Raw genomic sequence first — 23,766 nt, 5'->3', positions numbered from 1 at the left:
GACCTCTCAGCTGTCCCACGCATTAAAGGGCAGACGATGACCGGAGTGTCCCTTTATGTTGTGTTTAAAGGCTTTAGATTCCCCCCTTATATCAACTGTCGAAAATACACGTATAAATGAATACTGTAAATCACCATAGCGTCTAAAGCTAATATATTTATGCGTTTGTATGGGTTTTATACATATAAACAAAAAAAAGGAGTTGATATACCGATAATACCAACTTGTTAAAAAGAACCCATATTGGATCAGAGATAAAAAAAGGATACAATCCGGCAACATTAATTGTCTGGTATGTGACATTCTGGATATATATTCTGGATATATATTGATCGCCTTCTCTTGTCTAGGAACCGACACGCATGATGAACATCAACGAGCAGAACCCAACACGCGCAGCAGAACTTCTCTCCCGACTGCAGCTCCGACCGGAGAACTCTGATGCACTCCAGATGGTCTCCAGAAAGAGTCTGACTCATAAACAAGCTGTCATCGCTAATGAAGTCAACAACGCTCCAGTGAGCAATCCTTTTGTGTTAAGACATAAAAATGTGTCTGTCTAGATAACATATTTGTTTGTGCCTAATAAACGAGGCAGAGAGGGAACAGTCTTTGCAACTCTTTACTTATTTCAGTTATTGCATGAGAGAGAGAGAGAGAGAGAGAGAGAGGGAGAGGGAGAGGGAGAGAGAGAGAGAGAGAGAGAGCGAGAGAGAGACATAGGGAGTGAGAGAGGAAGAGAAAAAAGAGAGAGAGAAATAGAGAGAGAAAGAAAGAAAGAGAAATAGAGAAAGAAATAGAGGGAGAAAAGAGAGAGAGAGAGAGAGAGTGAAAAAGAGAGAGAGAGAGAGAGAGAGGAGGGTCTGTTGGACTTTGATGCACTTGAGTGGAGCTTGACAATCATCTCTCGGTTATTGTTTGACCACCATGGGTTCGCTTGTGGAAGACGTCTGAGTCCTTAGAAAATCCTCCGTAGAAGTTTGTGATACTTTTTACCTGGCAAAATATTCATAAAACAGGATGCAGGGTCAGTGCTGAAGACCCCTCAGATAACAAACGTATCTGGAGAGGAGGACTCTGAGGTCTTTTTTGTGACTCTACATTGTATTTGGTGAATATCACAAAGTATAACAGTCCTCAAAAGACCCCATTCTGCCCCGGGGCTCATAGGACAAGAGTCAATTCTCATGTTTGTGGGATACAGGAGTAATGAAACAAGAATGTATTACATCAGAGTAAGACTCTGATATTGTTCTGATGTCATCAGGACGGAAACGTTGTAGGTAGCACTCATGAGCTGTTAAAAGAACCAGGGTCCTCCAAAAAGATATATTGCCGTAACATGAGAATTATAAAGCCTTTTCCTTCAAGTCTTTGATTCTGGAGCAAAGCTTCGAGAACGTATTCTAGTTATCATATCGACCAATGGAATAGTCCGGTTAGTAAGAACATTCCACTGGTTGCTATGGAGAGAAGACCATTTTTGTGTAGCAGTCTGCGATAGAGAGCACTTTTTACACACTCACAGCACAACCTCTTCTTGTGTGCTGAAGACTCCCACCTACTGGTGGATGTTGGGTATTGCACTAGAACCTCAATATTTGCACATGTAGTGGATAGATTCTGTCTTAGATTTAAAAGAGGAATAATTAACACGTTGGAGAAATCTCTCACAGTACCGTGAAGGAAAACCAAATGAACAGGGATAAAGTAGATATCATCGTCTAGGGGCATCATTATTTACTGATTTACATAGCACCAACATATTCCGCAGCGTTGTACAACAGGCAAACAGGACATAGTAAGTAATCACATATCAATTTGGATACAAAGGATAGAAAAGGAGAGGAAGGCCCTGGGCATAGAAGATATTAATGGTTTGCCAGGAATTGTACAATCTCGTTGGGTCGCTGATTTGGAATTAAAGAATAAAGACGACATTCTAACGTATTTTCACACTTCTGTTTTTTTTTTCTTAAAGGTTTTTATCCCCAAACCACCATCTGGAAACATGGCCAAGTTCCCCGACCCAATCGATACCTCCGTTTACAGGGGAGACCGGCGGAAAAAAGGGCTCGGGAGGGTAAAAGGGGAGAAAATAGAAACCAACGTGTAAGTCGAATTGTATTTTTAAAGACGAATCACAGGTTGGGGTTATCTGAAAAGGCGTGTAGATACTCGGTATTGTTATATGCCCCCTCGCCCAAATATAATGCTCAACGAGAGTCTATCATATACAACCCGGGGTCAGCTTTCGGAGAGGTTGGTTTCCAGATGGGATTTTTCATATTCTTAAAAAGAAACCTTTAGAGGGGTAGTCTGAGTCCTTTGATATATTTATCATAAATCACTAATTTTACAATTTCCCAGAGTACTATATATTTCACTTAGCCTTACAATGGCACAACTTGGCGGCATTGGTATCATAGTACGGTAAGTAGCTATGATGTAATAAAAAAAGGTAATGAGGTTTATGTTACCCCCCATTAGGCCACCATAGAATGCTACCCCATACTAATTTAGGTGCCACCCTATCATCCCAGAAATATAGAAATGCTTAATTACATCACCTTTTATTCAGAAAGCACCATTGTGTTCCGTAGGTTTTAAAGACAATGTTCCGCCTGCTCTGTTGAACCCAAAACTGAATTATTCCTAATAAATGTTAAATGCCAAACCCTTAGCAGGAGTAATTCTCCATAATAATTGTAATTACCCCAATTTTGCTTTATTTGTACTATTTCAAATATACTAACAAAGTGCAGATAAGGAAAAAAAAAGCCTCTTTAATTACTTGATAAATGCGTAAACATTGATGTGTTTAGACTTACATTTTTCATTATATTTTCACTAATCCTAGGAGGCATAAAAAAGGCCCGATAAGCAACACCGGCCCAGAGAATATAAAGCCAGACCCGGAAAGAAGAACGAGAGACGTGATGGATAAAACAGAAGACAAAGCCCCCCCGAGACCGGCTCGCCTGGCCGGAGAAAGTCAACAAGATACTGATGGTGAGAACATGAAATGGTTTATGGGTCATCCGATACAAAGCAAAGTCACCGACTACTAGCCATTTTTCCAAACCTAATGTTATCCAAAATGTTTTCCTTTTGTGAGGCCCAGATCTCGTCATATCGTTATATTTAAGGTATAGTTTCGGCCAGATCTGATGCTTTATAAAAGAAATGTCTGACGTTATCCCAGGACCAAACCTTTCTTTCTCCAACTAGGGAATGTACCCATTCTTTACGGCAACTATTTGGTCAATAGCGGCTAGTATTATATGGGCTATCCCTTTAATTTCCTTTCTTTATTTAAAGAAGAGGTAGCCCTGGCATTGTTCCTCTAAATGCACTATTTGAGATTTAGTTGTGAAGGGTCTTCACTGAGGGCCTACGATGGGGATGACTATTCATGACCTGTATAGAAGAAGGATCTTTGGGGTATTTTGGTGGTCCTTACATGGCTGCTTATTTATACTCAGTGTACAGAGGTCAGGGTGTAAATCCCACCTAAAGCCATTACTGCTTCAGGCTAGGTTTCCACTTGTTTTTTTTTTTGCTAAAAACGCACATAATAACGCCAATTCAGCCACACAGCGTTTTTTTTGTGAAAAAAGGCTGCGTCCAGATGTTAGCTGTTCTTCAATAGGAAATCGCACGATGCCAGATCCACTTGGCGTTTTTTCAGTCCTCTTTGGCGTTTTTCTGCTTTTTTGGGCTCTGTGGCAGTTTTTCAGAATCGCAGGTTGTTGACGCTCTGGCGTTTTTTGCAAGGAAATCTTGGTGTTTTTCTCCAATAGAAGTCTATGGGAGAGAAAAAACACCATGAAAAAGCCATGTGGGTTTATTGCCTTGGCGTTTTTTATGGCGTTTTTTTCCACAGTTACAATGCAGAGGATGGACCCGGTATCTGTGTGTCCTACGAGAAATAGGCGGGAAACAAACAGTTTCACACAAAACAAAGTTCATATTGAATTTTACACCATTTGGAACAAACATCCCATTACAAACAAACATACGCGACGCATCAACTGGATCCTGCGTGCCAAAAGCAACAGCAAACAATTTGCAGCATCATTTGGGGCCAATCTTCCCAGAGGAGCAGACATTCGGAATAAAGCAGGCCTTACAAACCACAGAAAAGAGACAAAAGGGTCCGCCGGGGCGTAGAACTCTACCAAGGAAATGACATCAGGAGGGGGCAGATACTCGCCATTTATCCGAATCCCTTTTAGCTGGGTGACAATCCCAACGTGTAAAGGCTGGAAAAACTGCCTAAGGTCAAAAAAGCAATTTCCACAGAAAGGCTAAAACGCCAGAAAAAACTCCAGAAAAAAAAACGCCAAAACGCAGGAGAATGCAGTGGGAGTTTTCTTGGCGTTTTTTCCTGGCGTTTTTCATCAAGAAAATAACGCAGGACAAAAACCCAAGTGGAAACCTAGCCTTAGACTCTCCAGTCTGGAAATGCAGACATACATAAAGGGTTCTGCTAGTGGCCCAAAATCTTCAGAGCATCTTAGGGGACAATTGCCCTCCTATCCACCTTTCTAGCCTTTCTAGACTCAGACTGGGTTTAATGGCTGAAAGTCCGGCTAATTTGAAAACTTTTTTGGAGGCACAAAGAAACTTTGTAATGTAGGGTATGTTTAAAATAAACCTTAATGTATCTGTTATACAAATTAACATTTGGGAAATTAAAGGGATAGCCCATATAACACTAGCCGCTATTAGACTCGATCACTTACAGTCCGCTTAACGTCTTGTCGTGCCAGATGACAGCGCCTTATCCCACATCATCAAACTGAGAGCTAAGCTTGGGTGGGATACAGAATTACACAAGGACATGTCAGAAACCCAGAGCGTGTCGGCTTACAAATACAAAAGGCTTGTAGAGGTGAGTTGCATATTGGGAATATATAATTTTATATATATTTTAACAAAAATATAAGCCATGATACCCTATACCAAAGTGTAGTTATGAGACCACCTCAAAAGAGCATTTAAAGTCAAAGCCTTACGGACCGCCATTTACTCCGTGATGGCAAGTGAGTGTGATTGAGTGAGGTGTTCTGTGTGATAGGTGTGATGAGAGTGATTAGATATCTTATTTTAGATATATTCCATATTAGTACATAATAGTATAAAAATCTGGTAATGTTGGAAAAGACATCTATGTGGAACAGCACTTTTAAAGTACATATTGTGTCCACCAGCTTACCCGAGCTTTGAGTTTCCCCACTAGATTGAGTTGAGCGTGCTGGTAGAATCCTCACAGCCTTTATATGTGTGTCCCTGAAGGTCACACTCAGTCTTGATATGATGATGATGATGATGATGATGATGACATATAGATAAATAAACAAACAAATAAATAAATAAATACAAATTATTTCTGCAGGAGAAAAAATCCTTTCAAGAGGACAAAGGGGATTTTTTTTACTGCCTCCCCAGAGATTATGATAATCCTAGCGTTCGGTACGACCCTTATGATCTCCAGGTCGTTCCAGCGGCCACAGCTGTTGATTCCGGCTCGTACTGGACTATAAGTGCATCACGCGTCTGTAAGGTAAACATCAACGTTACTTTATTCCACCTTTAAGGCTTATTTGGACACATTTAGAGAAAAAAATATATTGCAATAAAGTGTTCTATAAAATTGTTGAAAAGCCATTTTTATTACCTTTCAATAACCATTTTAAGATCTTTTCTATTTCGTGAAGGTCCCTTTTCCGTAGGAAGGGCAACCAGCTGTTTCTGGCAAATAACCACTTTGATTGATGTATAGTATGGACTGGCCATGCCAGTGTGTGACTCCACCCATCAATTTTGGCTCCGCACCTCTTGGATCCCATATGGTACAAGAGTGGGAAGGTCAACCAGGGACATTCTGGTGGTTCTGTGTTTTTGCCAAAGCACCATAAACTAATCTGCAAAGGGCAAGTCGCCACATATATAGTGAAAAAAGAAGTGTAATAAAAAAGGATTGCAATAATACTAAATACTAAACTAGGATTTTTTTCCAGGGGGGGGAGCAAAATGTTATCCCCACCAAAAAAGAGGGGATTTAGAGGGTAGTAAACAAGGGACATAAAGGCTTGGAACCCAAATAGGACACTTGGTGGTTTTGCAGCAGTTTTGGTAACATTTGGCACTCAAAATGTCGAAAAATTACATTTTTCATGATGCTCAGCCAACCAAAGGGATGGCTTGTAATCATGAGATGCTATGAAAGCTAACCTTGGGCTCTCCAGTTGTTGAGAACTCGTTTTACCATGAAGATAACATTCCAGACTGGCTGAGAGTCACGGGGAATGTAGTCTCAACAGCTGGAGTAATAACTAACCCTAGCTGCAATATATATTTTTAAATAAACGACCTTGTGTCTGCAGCCTGCAAGCTGCGTCTCTGTACAGGTGGGGACTCTGTGCCTGGCAAGGAGCAGCTGCCAGAGTGAAAGGGAAGAGACCAACTAAAGGGAGGGGGAAGAGAGCAGACCAAACCACTCTGACAGCAGGGGTGTGCAGAATGAAATAAAAGCTTTTTTTTACTGACTACCAGGTGTTTTGTCTGACAAAACTACGTCATATTAAATACTCCCCATCTGCTTAGGCAATAGGCACGTCCCTGTGCTTCGTAGAACCAGAAATGGTTGCTTTAAAGCTGTATTTAGTCTATTAATAAGTGTTAAGTTAAACAGAGTAGGTGGAACACTACCTTTAAGAGCTCCATACCTCTGCTTTTCCATTTAAATGGCCTCGCAAACACGGTAAGTTTGTTGCCTGCTGTTGCTATACAATACAGAGACATTATGCTATATCTTTTAATTAAAGTTACGTCCGATAGCGTAAAAGCTTGAACGTCAATGGTTTGGTTGAATCCCGTATGAATTGCCCATCGTAATAATAATTCGCTGAAGTGGGGTTCACGTGTTGGTTTGAAGTACAGAGTATCTCGGCAGTGAATAATGTTTCAGACATGACTCGTGACGCATGTTCTTTGAATGATATGTGCCTATAATCAAAAAAGCTAAACCTCGCCGGGAATCGAGGGCTTGAAATGAAAAACTTTCCATAATCTAGGAGGTTACATTTTGTTCGCGTCTCATCGACTAGGTACACACGGCGTCGGAGGGAGAGATTATGGACGTTGCGCCTCTCAACGAGTGGCTACATGAAAGGGCAAATTACCACGCAATCAAGGATTTAAAAGTATTTTCGCAGTACAGGTAAGAGGAGAGGATTACAAAGTTCTGCTTCACGTGTGCCGGATTTTCTTTTTCGATTAGGTCGAGCCGGCTGTGAGGTTTTATTTATTCTGTTAAGAAAAAAAAAAAACGCCACCTGGACAGTTATTTTTCTTCTGTTTTTTAAATAAGAAAAACGTGGCGAAAAATGAGAAATTATTCAGAAAATGGTAAAGAAGTTGGCTTTGAAAATTCTGCTGGAATGGAAGGCAGTTAGAAGCTTCATTTAGACTTGGAGACGTATTCTACAAACCCTATTTGTGTGTTATAGAGTGGAGGGGTAGTTAGTGTGGATGGAGGGGGTAAATTAATCCCTGTGCCAAAAACTGCGAAATTGACAATAACACTAATAGATGTTAAGGCATACTGAAAAGAAGAGGGTCCTGCTCTTGTAAGCTTACACTCTATTATGGGGTTGGGGGGGCAAATAGAGAGGGGCTGCTTTGATTATAGCAAGGATGATGTGGAATAGTTACTTCTTCAGGCTGCAGGTTGAGGGTATTACTAGTGCCGTGCATTACAATACATTTATTTACACCGATCAGCGATAAGCTTCTGACCGCTGACAGGCGAAGTGAGTAACACTGATAATCTTGTTATCATGGCACCAGTCGATGTGTGTGGGGTATATTAGGCAGTGAGAGAACATTTTGTCCCCAAAGTTGATGCGTTAGCAGCAGGAAAAATGGGCAGCGTAAGGATCTGAGCGACCCTGACGAGGGCCAAACTGACGGCGAGACAACCGGGTCAGAGCATCTCCAAAACTGCAGCTCTTGTGGGGGTCCCCGGTTTGCAGTGATTGGTACCTATCAAAAGTGCTCCAAGGAAGGAAAAACGGGGAACCTCATGGGCGGCTAAAGCTCATTGATGCACATGGGGGGTGAAGGCTGCCCATGGGGTCAAATCCAACAGACGAGCTACTGGAGCTCAAATTGCTGAAAAGGTTACTGCTGGTTCTGATAGAAAGGCGTCAGAACACGCAGAGCGTCACAGTTTGTTGTGTATGGGGCCGCATAGCCGCAGACCAGTCAGGGTGCCCATGCTGACCCCATGCTGTCCTCTGCCGAAAGTGCCTACAATGGGCAGGTGAGTAAAAGAACCAGACCACAGAGCAACGAAAGAAGGTCCCTTACCAGGAGAACATGGCACACCAGGATGCATCCATGGGGGCCGGGCCTCGACGGGTCAGGGCTGCTTGGTGGCAAAAAGGGGGACCTACACAATATTAAGCAGGTGGTCATAATGTTATGGCTGATCGGTGTGTACATACTCAGCGGATTTAGTAACTTTATTACGACGGGGATAGTGGAGGCAGGGATGGAGCAAAACATTACCTACTTTTGCAGCCTCCTTGAGTTCTATAGAAGCAGAGAGCTAAGATATTATTGCATATCCCGGCGCTCTACTTTGGGTTGGCTGCGTGGGACAGAGGTCATCTACTCAATGGGACAGACTGGGAAGATCTCCTGATCTCCAGAGCAACCCATGGTCACCGCTGCTTGCCAAACCAGGACAATGGTAGAGCTTAGGGAGACAACCCGAGTGCCCGACAACCAGGACTGTCCCTCTTAAACCGGGACACTTAGAAGGTATGTCTGTGTGTTCTCCTCAGCAAGACCCAGACCTTAGCGCGATCAGTAGAAAAAGTCTGCAAATTGTTGAGTGACATCTCAAAATCTGTAATTTTGTATCTTTCCTTTTCTTACATCAGCCCTGTATATATGTAGATCTAATAAGTACTCTTTGCCTCCATTCATATAATATTAAAACGGAAAAATATTAATTGAGGCATTTCATAGCCATCCTAGTGGAGATGACACACCATATATATTTCTAATCCCGTCCTGACTTTCAAACCATTAATACCGTAATTATTTAGGATTTAAAAAAAAATCCAATTATTAAATGTAATGTTTTATTATTTAAGTCATTGGATACTATTGTGGGACAGAAAAAAAGTAAAATATACAAATCTATTTTAATGGCAAATATTTGTTAAATAATCTATGTAATTTTTTCATATCTGATTTTATAATAAGTGAACATTAAAAGTAAATCATTTTATTAAAAAACAGAAAATATTTAAAAATATTCAACCACTTATGAAGAACTGGAGAGGTGAATTATGAATTCTAGAATTATAAGTAATCTAATTAAGATTTTGGGGGTTTTTTTGTCCAAGGTTATGGAAGGCATTTGCAGTTTGGAAAAGAAATGTGCGCAGAACTAAGACGAATAACAGCAAGTATGTCGTATTGAGTATCTATTACAGATTATTAAACAATAATTCACACAATGGGTTTGTATTTCCTTTTGTTGACTGCCATGACGGTGAATAATTTATATTTTGAGTTACCAAAGGGTCGCACACTGTTGTGATGTTTTAGGTTAGTTCCCTAGTTCCCTAACCTCCCCGAGGGATTTATTCCCATACCAGCGAGTTGGATTAAGTTGGAAACTTTAGCTGGTCTCATTCTGCTTCCTCTTCTCCCAGGACAGTGATGCTCCAGCGGCTGTATTTTGCAGACGAGTTGTTTCAGGGATGTCTCCTGTATCTCCAGTCTATGTGCCAGGACGCTGTGACCATACAGGGTGACGATACGTGTGAGGATAAGAGGATTTTGTTAGTTAAGGTAATAACGTTTCAAAAATATAGCAATACGTCATCTGACTGCAAAGTTTCCTGTGTTGTGGGATGAATGGGTTAAAGAAAAAAACAAAAATCTAAATCTAGCCCCTTACCTTGAAGTCCATCAGATAGGTGGGATGAGAGGTCCATCCAATGCACCCTTGGACAGTGAAAATCACTTGTTATTGAGACTTTTAGTAATTAAAGTGAGATTAACACTCAGAGGCACAGAGGTTTTTATATAAAGGTGGGTTTTATACCCCAAGAAGGTGTTTTCTTCTATCGGTTTTATTAAATTTATTCCCATCATTTTACTGCTAATGGTTTGTCAGAGGTTATTGGTGAGCTTTATGCTATCAAAGTATTATTTAACACTTTAAATAAACAGTATAACACGCTGAATCACTGTTTAAGGATGATCCTCATGGGCGTGCCATACAGAAGCATTTTTTTTATTGTATCAATGGCCAGAATTGGTTCCACAATTGATAGAGGGACGTACAGAAGACCAACCCTGGTCACTGGGGCTAGGAGGTATTTTGCATAAAACTACATGCAGATAAATCATTAACCTGTTAATTTCCAGCTTGATGAGTTCCGTACCTACTCCCTGGAAGAGTTCTGCGATGTCCAGTCCCAGTCCCAATTTATCGCTCTTGAAAAAATCCAAGCACTCAGAGAAAAAATTGTTCTTTTAATCACCCAAATGTGTCTGAAGGTAAGATGTAAATCACGTGTAGAAAACATCCAGTTTCATATCTCCCAGCTATTCAAATTGAATAAGAGGGATGCACTTATTTTAACCGTGTGGTTAGGGGGCTTTACCCAGTTTTTATGTGACATTGTGATGTATTGCTATCTACTTATGTAACCAAGTATAATTTTAATGATTTCAATGATTTTTGGCTGTTTCTATATACATTATTGCGGTTTTTAGGGCTGTAGAACCCCCTGATACCCTCATAACCAGCAAACACTCAGAGCTTTTAGAAAAGAGGGTCATTAGAAAGGAAACAGGGGTACAGAGATGAAAATTAAAGAAGGACTGTCCCTCCAAAACACAGACACTTGGGAGTTATGAAAGTTATAGTGTTTAGTGAAAATTTAATGGGTTGGATTTGGAAGTTCTGAGGATCTGATATTTTTTTTGCATCAGAACAATTCACATTTGTATCTGTGTATATACATATATTATATCTATCTATCTATCTATCTATCTATCTATCTATCTATCTATATATAATTTGAAAGCAGTAACTGTGTTTAACCTCAGCAAGTTGTTGGATATTTATCTGGTTCAATTTTTATAAATTTTTTTACAATGTTTTTATTAAATCAAAGAGAATTATTAAATGGCAGATAATACAGGGGCAGTGTATTAGCCCACGACATAGCAACTCAAGTCATATTTTTCTGTTTGTATTAATAGGTGGCTGAATTAGAAGGGATGGGACACCTCTTTTGTGTCGAAGGCGCCATCACCCCTAAATATACTGAGCTGTACAACTGGCGAAGACTGCAGGAGCGGTTCGGGAGATTTTTTAACCTTACAGATGCCATCTTCCAGGAGATGCTTCGATCGCTGGTGATCAACTCTGTAAACATGCTGCTAAGATTCCTAGAAGCCTCCAATAATGTGACTTCAAAGGACGAGAAAAAGAATACAAAATCTGGGTAAATCATTGCTACTAGTTAACAATTTCTTAAGCAGATATTGGGTTTTTTTTGGATTGCCTTTTGAACTATCGGGCTGTTCCTGCGGTCATAGAATAAAGCATAACAAAAAGGTTGTATAAAGACATTATAAATACAACAAAATGTAATGTTTGACTTTTTGCATCTATATTCGTTGAGTTTTGTTAAGTTAATTGTATAATAATATTCGAGTCAAGACTGAAGTTGAGTTGCAGTTGTTGTTAGACTAAGTTGGGTTAAATGGAGTAACTAATAATCTATCCCCAAAAGTCAGCTTGATGAAATGTCATGTCAACTTGGCTACAATGCCAAATTAAGTTGCATGGAAACCACATCTGAGAAGGGTTAAGATGGAAGTGGAGTTATAAGAGGCTCCAATTTGGTAATATCAGCAAATTCACTAAAATGAGGGCTGTATATGATGTCATAGTAGTGCCTGCAACTTAAGGTTTTAGGCAAGGGCATGTGAGTTCAATTAACTAATACATATAAATGCATATGAATAAATTTGAAGCAGATACAAATATAATTATTAATTCATTAAAGAGTCCTAAAGAGTGTTGTAAAGAGTGTCTAAGTGAAAATCCGTGCCCACATCAGCAACCTATATATATATATTCTGACTCTTTAAATGTCAGACTCAAAGCACATATTGATCTCCTTGGTTTACAAATAATATTTTTTTTTTACAGTCAGGAAGGAAGGCAAGAAGGTGGATATTCTGCTACGCTTATAAAGGAGGAGAAGCCCCCTGAAAAGAGAGCGCCACCCCACCCGGTCCTGTCTGAGTCCGATATAGTTAAGGTAGGCTTTTCATAGAGGAACATTCAATGCCCAGAAATAAAGAGAGTGCGCTGGGCCTGTTAGGGTCTCCCATGCCTCGTCACCGTACACATTTACAGGGGTTGGAACTTATTTAATTTCCATGGCATTTTCTATTTGGTTTGGGTTTTGAGAAGAAATCATGTTTTCTGGTGTTTTTGTGTTTTTACTGCCATATTTTGCTATGTGATATGCAGTCAGCCCTAAACTTGTCCTGAACAAAAATCTAGGTGTAAGTGTAAGCTCTTTCTAAGGCTGTCACCTAGATGTAAATGTAGCAAACGATTTAAACAAAAATGTCCGGCCCTCCCTAAGGGAAAAATGTGCTCTGACCCCTGGCACTCGAAGCGTTAATAGGCTTTGCCACCAGCCGTCCTGAAACATTTATTTTCGGGGTATTTTATGATAAAGAAATGTTATTTTCCAGATTTTATAAGTCGCTGTATAATAACGCTGCTCTGGGTGATTCTAGGTGCTGAATGACATCAAAAGGAACGTCGAAAATAAACAGGAGGCAGTGGCGGTGTTCGAAGTGAACCTAATCCTGAACTCTCATGATACCGAGTCAGGAGAGCTGTCTGTGCCATCCTCAGCTTCCAAAATCGACAAGCCAGACACGGATGGGCACTCCGAGGAGCAACACGTAGCTTTCACGCTAGAACCTGGCGAGTAACCATGTGTGATATTATCATTATTTCATATAAATGAATTTCGCTATAAAGAGGGTTTTTTTGTTATTATGTGTTTTTTGATCTTTACAGTGTTATCCACGAAACCAAATCTAATTTTCTAATTTTTCCTTTTAAAAAAAAGAGGGTAAGAAATAACAGCGTATATTTCAAGTCTGGACAGCTTTTGGTTGTTGTTGTTGTTGTTGTTGTTGCACTAGAACTCCTCCTATTCTACATGCTTGCTGAGTGTAATAGGTGTTGCAGATCAGCCAGCGTTACCGGCAGGCATGGACTGGCCTTTTGGCAAACTTGGCCAGTGTGTCGGTGACTTACCTTTGACAGCGTGAATAGGAAACGTCTTCCACCGAGAGCTGATCACCCTCTCTGTGATGAGCAGCGAGCATCTGCTTTTTGCCGCATGATAAATATCTATTCTGCCGGCAGCCAAACCACTCGTCGGCCCTTTGATTCCCCAAACAGATTGGCATTTCTGATGGACCATTTGTTGCAGAGCCTGCTGGGAGATCGCTTTCCACCTCATTAAAAGATAAAAGAGAGCGCAGTCCTACAGTCCCCAGCCTGCGCTGGAGCTGTCCAGGGCTTAATAAAGTACTTAAAGTATTTAGCATGTATTAGTATATAGAACAAACTTTATAATATCCCAAGATATTGGCTGCCGGTAGAAGCACGTAGAGAACGACTGACTTTGCTGCCCTTTTTTTTACCCCAAATCTGTTTCCCTGGCGCCTGTCTATCTCTATTGTAACGTACTCCTTCCGTATATTCATCTTGCCAGACAGAGTGATCATTTGCACGGTGTGTGCGCACTGTAATGACTGCAGATCTTGGCTGTGTCTTAGAATTTGATTTATTATATATTTATAATGCTTTATTTATTATAATTAATTATAGTTTTATTATTATTATGATATATTTATAAAAAAGAATGTTGAGAAAACTGTCCTCGTCAAGCTGATTCTCTAAACAGCAAAAGCCTTACAGATGTCTTAGGCGCATGGTTTTGACTATATGTACTAATAACTCATCATAGACTGTTAAACAGTGGGGTTTATTCATTAAAGCCGGAGTTCCAACATGTCTCCGAAGAAATTCGGAGGGATTCTTCTATTCATAAACAAAATTAGCTGCACACATTCTCTCTCAGACTCATATTTACTCTCTCTCTCACATGCTTTCATTCACTCTCTCACACTCTCATTCCCGTAGTCTCACACGCTCTCATTCACTCTCTCACACTCTCATTCCCGTACTCTCACACGCTCTCATTCACTCGCTCACACTCTCATTCCCGTACTCTCACATGCTCTCATTCACTCTCTCACACTCTCATTCCCGTTCTCTCACACGCTCTCATTCACTCTCTCACACTCGCATTCCCTTACTCTCACATGCTCTCATTCACTCGCTCATACTCTCATTCCCGTACTCTCACACACTGTCGTTCACTCTCTCACACTCTTGCTCCCGTACTCTCACACGCTCTCATTCACTCTCACACATTCTCATTCCCGTACTCTCACATGCTCTCATTCACTCTCTCACACTCTCAATCCCGTACTCTCACATACTCACACTCTCATTCCTGTACTCTCACACACTCTCATTCACTCTCTCACACTCTCACTCCCGTACTCTCACACGCTCTCATTCACTCTCTCACAATTTTATTCCCGTTCTCTCACAGTCTTATTCTCTGTCTCTAATGCTCTCCCTCAAAGTCTCCCCACATACGATTCGAATCTCTGAATGCACCATTTTAGTGAATATACTCATTCTGTCTAATCCAAGCTAGTTACATTCTTAATTCTGAGTTTTGTGCTTTTGGGTATTTTTTATATTAAATTGTAATTAATGAATATTTTAGGTTCTGAAGAATCTGTTGATGATTTGAACGATGGAGAAACACCAGAAAGGTAAGACTCTGTATGCCGGACCCCCTCCTATTATGAGGGGAATTAGGCATCTTCAGATTTGCCCTCAAGTTCTACGTCTCACTGATCATTACTGGGCTTAAGGGGCAACATTTAAATGAAGCAACATCCCTAGAAAAGAATGGGGGGCAGATATAAAATGTATATTTTTCGATGGCTGGGGTGCAAAACATTTAGGGTGCCAGTACCTTAGGGCTCCATTTAGGGCACCCCTAAACCACAGGGGCATATATTGGTATGTAATAATACTGTGTATTTGGTGTGAAAAAGTACTGCTTCAATCCAAACTTTCTAATGTGAAACCACACATTTTTTTCTTAGGGATAAACAGGGATTTTACAGATAAAACAAATATGTGAGGATTTATGGTTTTCGCACGGACTGGGTCATAGAAAAAAAATAGGTTTTTTAATCCCTGTATTAAAATAGTAATTAACTTATTATATGTCTTCCTTGCAGATCATCGCCTGTCTGTGTACCCCCTACAAAAAGCGAGTTCGAAGCAGGCATGAAAGGCATTGTGAATGGAATGGAGCAAACAATAGGTACGACGACCTAAAATTAGAGATGTTTGTTCTTTCGATGATGTCATGTTCTGCCCTTTGATGTCATAATTGCTTCAAATATTTCAAGTTTGTCTTAACCTTCTCTCGACGTTAAGGGATGATCTGCTGAACATGAACTCTTTCCAAAGTACATAAACGCGCAGATTCTACTTTCTCCCGTACTTTAACAACCAAGGTCCTCGGAAACTCGTGATTTGGGCTGCTTGTTGCGGAAAATTGCCAAGCAGTAATGTTCTCTCATTGAAACCATAGGGAGCTTATAATGCGCATGTGCTCGGGGATTTTGTTTAACCCTGCCATTTAGGAGACCCAGCCCTTTCAGCTGCCCTTTATTGGTTGATGGAAACAGAAGGGTGATGAAAACCAGTGTACAAGGTGTTAAAAGGAAAAAATTCTATACTTTCCTTTCTCCTATTTGCCGGATACCCAGCTGCAGCCCGTAAGCAACACTCTCCTGGTGTTGGAAAAATATAGAAAGGATCCACTAGGGGATCCTTTCTTTATTGGTTGATGCCAGACGAGCCCCCTGCCGGTGACCAATAGAGTTGCTCTTTATGGACCTTTAAATCCTGGCGCCATCCTACGGATTCCCGTTAACCCCTGAAAAGAACATGAGAACCGGCGAATATTTGTTAATAATATATAGTTAATAATATAGTTAAGATGTAGAATCGCATAAGCTTCCAAGATCTCAGAGGTCCCTTCTTCAGAAGTTACCTCTGACATCTAACTCTGTGAACGCTGGCCAGGTAAAGAGTATCACTAACTGGATGTTCTCCCTCTGGGACCAGTATAGCAACATCCATTTGTCGGGTTTATAGAGTGTAATATCGATATTTAGTATCTGCCCCATACCGGACTGCATAACCCTGCTTAACACTCTACAGTGTGTCTCAGCCCTCTGGCGCTCACAGGGTTAAGACTTTGTTTTATGCTCTTTTGAGTCATTATTTTGAGAGATGTCTGCAATATATTTAATATAAATTGTATGCGGTTTTGCCCTCCAGTCGGCTCACGGCAACCCAACCACATAACTTTTTTTCCGGCATGGGTCTCTTCATCTTTGTTTTGACGTCGGGCCCCGGAGCCTGCAGTATTCATAATGTACGTGCCTCAGGATCCCTTTGTCTTAGCCATAACAGTCTTTGCGTTGTCCTTTTTAATGTATAACTGATCACTAGTTTTCTTCATACCTTTGTACTGCATTATATGCCGTCATTCCCACCGCTTACGCCGGGCGCTGCTGGGATTCAGTATAACCCCCCAACATTTCAAATGGCCAAAGGTGGGCAATTGTGTTTATTGGGGTGCCAATTAAAATTGGGGTGACTTTTTAACATACCAAAAGCTACTGTGCTCAAGTAAGACAGAATAATGGGTTTTATTGACACAATTTTATTTCTTTACACATTATTGGGGCTTTTAGGGCTGGAGAACCCTGTGAGACCCTCATACTCAAAGATTCCGAGCTTCTACCAAAGGGAGATGGGGAGGTATGGGTCCCAAAGAGGGACTGCCCCTTCAAACTAGAGACACTTGGGAGGTATGAGGTGGTGTATTAGGCTATTATTATTGCTTTGAAACCGGGACTCAGGATTTTTTAGTTGAACCCTGAAGTGTTTAATCAACCGAGTAAAGAGAGAGGGACGGCGTGAACAGGAGCTTTAGTGGCACCTTGCGTGAAGATGGGGCGAATGTTTTTGACAGACCGGATGTGAGGGATGATTGAGGGGTCGGAGTAACGGGTGAGCGTGTGGAGCCGGGGTAATCACTGCACCATTTTCATACCCTACGTCTACGCGTTCAGTCACCTCACCACCTTGGCCACTGTTGGGCACGCCAAGTGCCCAGTCGGGTATTTCAGCACTACCTAATACCACCCAAATACCATCTTCTGACCCAAGTAGTTCACTATTAGGGGAAACAATCACAACCACAGGGCGAAATCCCATGGAATATATCTTTCTTTCAGCATTAAATCCTGTTTTTTCTAATTTTGATCCAATAAACTTCCTTTATCTGCAGATCTGGAGCCGCCGTTGCTGTCAGTCATGTGATATTTTGGGTGACTTTCCCGGCTCAAACACCACACTGAGCTGATGCTTTATGGCAATGCTAATGAAGTCCTGTTCAATGAATAAAAACCTCCATATATTTTCATGAGTCAGAAGGTCCCTCTGGATGATTAAGACCAAGTCATTCTATTGTTTCCCACAGGCAGTATGATAAGGAGTTGGGGGGTTTGTTTAGTAGGGGGTCAGATAACTCATACAAATGGCTGATATGCCAAAACGCATTTAAAAAACAAAACATATTTCGATGCAAAATGACCACTGGTAAAATGTGTTGAGAGCTCTCCCTTAAAGCGCAGTATTTCTCTAATTTTCCCAATTTCCATGATCTTGTTCTTAAAAAAAAAAGTATGCAAATACAACGCTCTTATCCAATTTTTTATTTTCACATTTCCTTTAGAAAATTCAACAAAAATGCTCGGATTCACAAAACGGTCGTTATTTTTTTATGCTGTCATTTGACAATATATCCCATCTGTTCATAAAACCTGTGAGTCATCAAAGTGTCGTCTGTTTGCGATCTGTATGGCTCATACCCGAGTAACGAGACGCCAAAGGCGAGATTCAGCCATCGACTCTCATGTTTTATGCTAAATCTGCTAAACTGAATGCGATTTATTGGAAGAATCTCTGGATGTACACAGTGGGTCTAGTAATAAAAGACAGAGAACGATCCAGGTATCCCCAGACTCGGACTGTTGGTACGCCCAATAAAATGGCGGAGCTGGCGGCTTATGCTTGGGGTTGGACTACGAGCTCTTATTATATATATATATTTTTGTTTTGTATTAGGTAAGGTTGTTGCTCTTAGCAAGGAGCCTCGTCTTTCCATATTCGGCTGTCAAATGACCAATATTAATAATGAAGGATCTCCGAGGGACCCTAAATGGAGCTCAGAGACTGGTCAACCTACCTGGCCTGACTGTGAGCTGCTTCTTGGGTTGGACTCAGAGTATCAAAACAAGGTATGTATACACCGTAACCATGTTTCCGTACTTCAAATGATATGTTTCTGGGACACCATATACTGCCCTGATGACATCGGGCCACTCCAGAGTCTCAACAACTAAACCCAAAATGGTTATCTTCATAATAATTATCCTTCATGGGGAGCCTACAGAAGAGCTTGGTGGGACCTCTCTGCTCCTCTGGCTGCCTTAAGATCAGTGGAAAGTCTAGGTTGTGTCATTGAATGTGGGTGAAGTCACTGGGGATTCAGAGCTTTAAAGACGCCATCTAAATGGGCAGTATTCTTAAATATTGTCATCCTAGTCCCACCATCGTTCCACCTTCCCACCTATGTTGCACATCAAGTAAATACACAGAGCATGTAATGTTCTTGTTTTAGCTCGTAAACCCTTTATAAAAATTTAGAAACTCTGCTGAAGTTATTTTTCCCTTGAGGTATATACACTACTGTTCCAAAATGTGGGGTCCCTTGGCTGTTTTCATGGAAATCAAGGAGATTTCTGGCTGTAACATAATTACAAAAAGGTTTCTAACCATCAATTATCCTTTTAAACTTAAACTTGGATCAGCGAAAACACAACGTGCCATTGGAACACAGGAGTGATGGAGTGATAAAGGGCCATTGGAACACAGGAGTGATGGGAGTGATAAAGGGCCATTGGAACCCAGGAGTGATGGGAGTGATAAAGGGCCATTGGAACACAGGAGTGATGGGAGTGATAATGGGCCATTGGAACACAGGAGTGATGGGAGTGATAAAGGGCCGTTGGAACACAGGAGTGATGGGAGTGATAAAGGGCCATTGGGACACAGGAGTGATTGGAGTGATAATGGGCCATTGGAACACAGGAGTGATGGGAGTGATAAAGGGTCTCTGTACGCCTATGAAGATTCCATTAAAAATCAGCCATTTACAACATTAACCCCCTCTGAGCTGGATTTCTGATCCATTTCACGTTATTTTAATGGACAAAATTGGCTTAAGAAACGAGGAAATTTCTACATGACCCCAAACTTTTTGATGGTGGCGTATATACCAACAAAATCAATGGATATGGTTATTTTCTACTTTTTGCTTGCAGGTTAAGGACATTGTCTCAATCGTTAATCTTTCAATGAAAGATGTGGAAATCTACAGTGAACATTTTATCCAATATGGCGCCATGGTGCGCACAGCTCAGAAAGTGAAAATTAAAATTGTCTCACAACAGACAGCCTTGTCTCCCGACGATTTCCGGAACGTTCTCTCGATGCTTAAGGACTTTATCGGCGTATGTAAACGGATGAGTACGGACAGACGGATCCGCGTTTTTAGAGTTAAAAGTCTGGAATATCAGACGGAGTGCCTACAACATCTGCAAGCTGCAGTGGATATGATTCGTGAATCCTTGCCTGATGTGGCGTATGCAAAGAATATTCAACTTTTGGACGTAAGTTTTTCCCCCTCTTATTGCTTCAAAATGATACACATAAAACTATAGAAGCCAAGACAAGAAGCGATATTAAAATCATTGGTTGTTATTAGACTTGGGCACCAGGGGGCTCTTCGTGTTCGTCTTCGTGCTCGTCTTCGGGGAAAAAAAAATCTTCGTATTCCGCGAATATTCGCCCGTTCCTGTCTTCTCTTCGGGCGAATATTCGCGGACATTCTTCGTGCTCGTTTAATCTTCGTTTTCCTCCTGGTTGCCTAGCAGGGGTTAATACGGGGTTAATAACACATCACAGCAGCAGCAGCTGCCGTGAAGGTACGTGTGTGCAGCTCTATTGGTCGTTTCGGCAGGGGGCTGGTCTGGCATCAACGAGTGAATTGCAGAACTGCAGAATGCACTTCATTCGTTGATGGCAGGCGAGCCCCCTGCCGAAACGACCAATAGAGTTGCACACACATACCGAGGTGTACTGTCCATAGATGTTTAATAAAAGAATAGGGAATATTTTACATTTTTAAATTGATTTTGGACCACTTTACATGCCTAACATTTGCTACCTATTTACAATGGCATACTTTGCAACAACCCAACTTACTTATTGGACAGGACTGGAAAATAGCAGGACTGTCCACCAAAATCTTGGGTGTGTTGGCAGGTATGCTGATGGAAAAATGTTGGACAAGAACTAAAAAATAGCTTAGGGTTAATGTACGGTTATGTTTAAGATTAGTAGCAGTGCACTGGTTTGGTTAAAGATGGATTATGTCTAAATAATAATAATTAAATTTTAATGTTTTTTTTAAAAAAAAAATAGGGGTTTATTTAAATGTATTTTAAAGTTAGATTTATTATTTAGTACTTGATTATATTTATTAAATGTTTATAGTAGCGTTACCTACCGAGCTATAACTACCTATGTGTATTTGCATTTTGCATACCTAGTTTAGCTAAATTAGATGGGACAGGACTGGAAAAAAGCAGGACTGTCGCTGAAAAAGTTGGGTCTGTTGGCAGGTATGTGGATGGAAAAATGTTATAGGGTGAAGTGTGAGTTATAGTGTTAATGTAATGCTATTAGTGAGTGAAGGCCAGGGCAAATAACAAGGAAAAGGTCCTTGTGTTTTGTGCATTGTAAGTGTGTGTGTATGTGTGTTATGTGTGATGTCACTGTGTGTTATATGTGTTATATGTGTTATTGTGTGTGTTATGTTTGGTTGGTTGTGTATCAGAAGGAAAATAATGAAATGGAAAAGGAAATGGGAAAGGCAAATGAGTGGGCAATTGGCGACCCGCTCACCTGTTTCACCCCAGGGCAAAGCACCCAAACACTGTCAGTCTTAGACGTTTGGCAGCAGACTTCCAGAGCTCAGACACAAGGCCCTAGCGTAAGCTGGCCACTCCGGCGGAGGTAGCAGGCGTTGCCACACCGCAAACAGAGGCAGCCAGGGGGGAGAAACTGCCCTTACCATTAGGGACATTTTGGGCATGACTCTAGCCAGGAAGCGAACTGGCAGAGAAGAGATGCTGGCACCACCACCAGCAGCAGCATTGAAAAGGCGAATGAGTGGGCAATTGGCGACCCACTCACCTGTTTCACCCCAGGGCAAAGCACCCAAACACTGTCAGTCTTAGACGTTTGGCAGCAGACTTCCAGAGCTCAGACACAAGGCCCTAGCGTAAGCTGGCCACTCCGGCGGAGGTAGCAGGCGTTGCCACACCGCAGACAGAGGCAGCCAGGGGGGAGAAACTGCCCTTACAATTAGGGACATTTTGGGCATGACTCTAGCCAGGAAGCGAACTGGCAGAGAAGAGATGCTGGCACCACCACCACCACCACCACCACCAGCAGCATTGAAAAATTGGAAAGGCGAATGAGAGGGCAATTGGCGACCCGCTCACCTGTTTCACCCCAGGGCAAAGCACCCAAACACTGTCAGTCTTAGACGTTTGGCAGCAGACTTCCAGAGCTCAGACACAAGGCCCTAGCGTAAGCTGGCCACTCCGGCGGAGGTAGCAGGCGTTGCCACACCGCAGACAGAGGCAGCCAGGGGGGAGAAACTGCCCTTACAATTAGGGACATTTGAGGCATGACACTAGCCAGGAAGCGAACTGGCAGAGAAGAGATGCTGGCACCACCACCAGCAGCAGCATTGAAAAGGCGAATGAGTGGGCAATTGGCGACCCACTCACCTGTTTCACCCCAGGGCAAAGCACCCAAACACTGTCAGTCTTAGACGTTTGGCAGCAGACTTCCAGAGCTCAGACACAAGGCCCTAGCGTAAGCTGGCCACTCCGGCGGAGGTAGCAGGCGTTGCCACACCGCAGACAGAGGCAGCCAGGGGGGAGAAACTGCCCTTACAATTAGGGACATTTTGGGCATGACTCTAGCCAGGAAGCGAACTGGCAGAGAAGAGATGCTGGCACCACCACCACCACCACCACCACCAGCAGCATTGAAAAATTGGAAAGGCGAATGAGAGGGCAATTGGCGACCCGCTCACCTGTTTCACCCCAGGGCAAAGCACCCAAACACTGTCAGTCTTAGACGTTTGGCAGCAGACTTCCAGAGCTCAGACACAAGGCCCTAGCGTAAGCTGGCCACTCCGGCGGAGGTAGCAGGCGTTGCCACACCGCAGACAGAGGCAGCCAGGGGGGAGAAACTGCCCTTACAATTAGGGACATTTGAGGCATGACACTAGCCAGGAAGCGAACTGGCAGAGAAGAGATGCTGGCACCACCACCAGCAGCAGCATTGAAAAGGCGAATGAGTGGGCAATTGGCGACCCACTCACCTGTTTCACCCCAGGGCAAAGCACCCAAACACTGTCAGTCTTAGACGTTTGGCAGCAGACTTCCAGAGCTCAGACACAAGGCCCTAGCGTAAGCTGGCCACTCCGGCGGAGGTAGCAGGCGTTGCCACACCGCAGACAGAGGCAGCCAGGGGGGAGAAACTGCCCTTACAATTAGGGACATTTTGGGCATGACTCTAGCCAGGAAGCGAACTGGCAGAGAAGAGATGCTGGCACCACCACCACCACCACCACCACCAGCAGCATTGAAAAATTGGAAAGGCGAATGAGAGGGCAATTGGCGACCCGCTCACCTGTTTCACCCCAGGGCAAAGCACCCAAACACTGTCAGTCTTAGACGTTTGGCAGCAGACTTCCAGAGCTCAGACACAAGGCCCTAGCGTAAGCTGGCCACTCCGGCGGAGGTAGCAGGCGTTGCCACACCGCAGACAGAGGCAGCCAGGGGGGAGAAACTGCCCTTACAATTAGGGACATTTGAGGCATGACACTAGCCAGGAAGCGAACTGGCAGAGAAGAGATGCTGGCACCACCACCAGCAGCAGCATTGAAAAGGCGAATGAGTGGGCAATTGGCGACCCACTCACCTGTTTCACCCCAGGGCAAAGCACCCAAACACTGTCAGTCTTAGACGTTTGGCAGCAGACTTCCAGAGCTCAGACACAAGGCCCTAGCGTAAGCTGGCCACTCCGGCGGAGGTAGCAGGCGTTGCCACACCGCAAACAGACGCAGCCAGAGGGGAGAAACTGCCCTTACCACTAGGGACATTTTGGGCATGACTCTAGCCAGGAAGCGAACTGGCAGAGAAGAGATGCTGGCACCACCACCACCACCAGCAGCAGCATTGAAAAATGGGAAAGGCGAATGAGTGGGCAATTGGCGACCCACTCACCTGTTTCACCCCAGG

At 42.5% G+C, this 23,766-nt stretch overlaps 1 protein-coding gene across 1 annotated transcript in view; it reads left to right on the top strand.

Annotated features, from left to right (window-relative positions):
- The first annotated feature begins 365 nt into the window (after positions 1–365).
- The window catches only part of LOC149278148 (dynein axonemal heavy chain 6-like), a 102,260-nt gene continuing 78,859 nt past the window's right edge, over positions 366–23,766 (top strand). The window contains 13 exon segments of the mRNA XM_089502265.1: positions 366–518; positions 1,982–2,112; positions 2,861–3,012; positions 4,776–4,897; positions 5,402–5,569; positions 7,116–7,228; positions 9,741–9,879; positions 10,462–10,593; positions 11,305–11,549; positions 12,263–12,374; positions 12,865–13,061; positions 15,475–15,560; positions 19,745–20,052. Of these exon segments, the coding sequence (XP_089358391.1) occupies positions 366–518; positions 1,982–2,112; positions 2,861–3,012; positions 4,776–4,897; positions 5,402–5,569; positions 7,116–7,228; positions 9,741–9,879; positions 10,462–10,593; positions 11,305–11,549; positions 12,263–12,374; positions 12,865–13,061; positions 15,475–15,560; positions 19,745–20,052 (2,058 nt within the window).

Source organism: Sceloporus occidentalis, unplaced genomic scaffold, assembly GCF_023333645.1.
Source record: "Sceloporus occidentalis isolate IW3139 unplaced genomic scaffold, rSceOcc1.0.p SCAF_199, whole genome shotgun sequence".
NCBI classification, from domain to species: Eukaryota; Metazoa; Chordata; class Lepidosauria; order Squamata; family Phrynosomatidae; genus Sceloporus; species Sceloporus occidentalis.
Note: the sequence above shows the minus strand (reverse complement) of the source record. Positions and strands in the feature narration are given on the sequence as shown.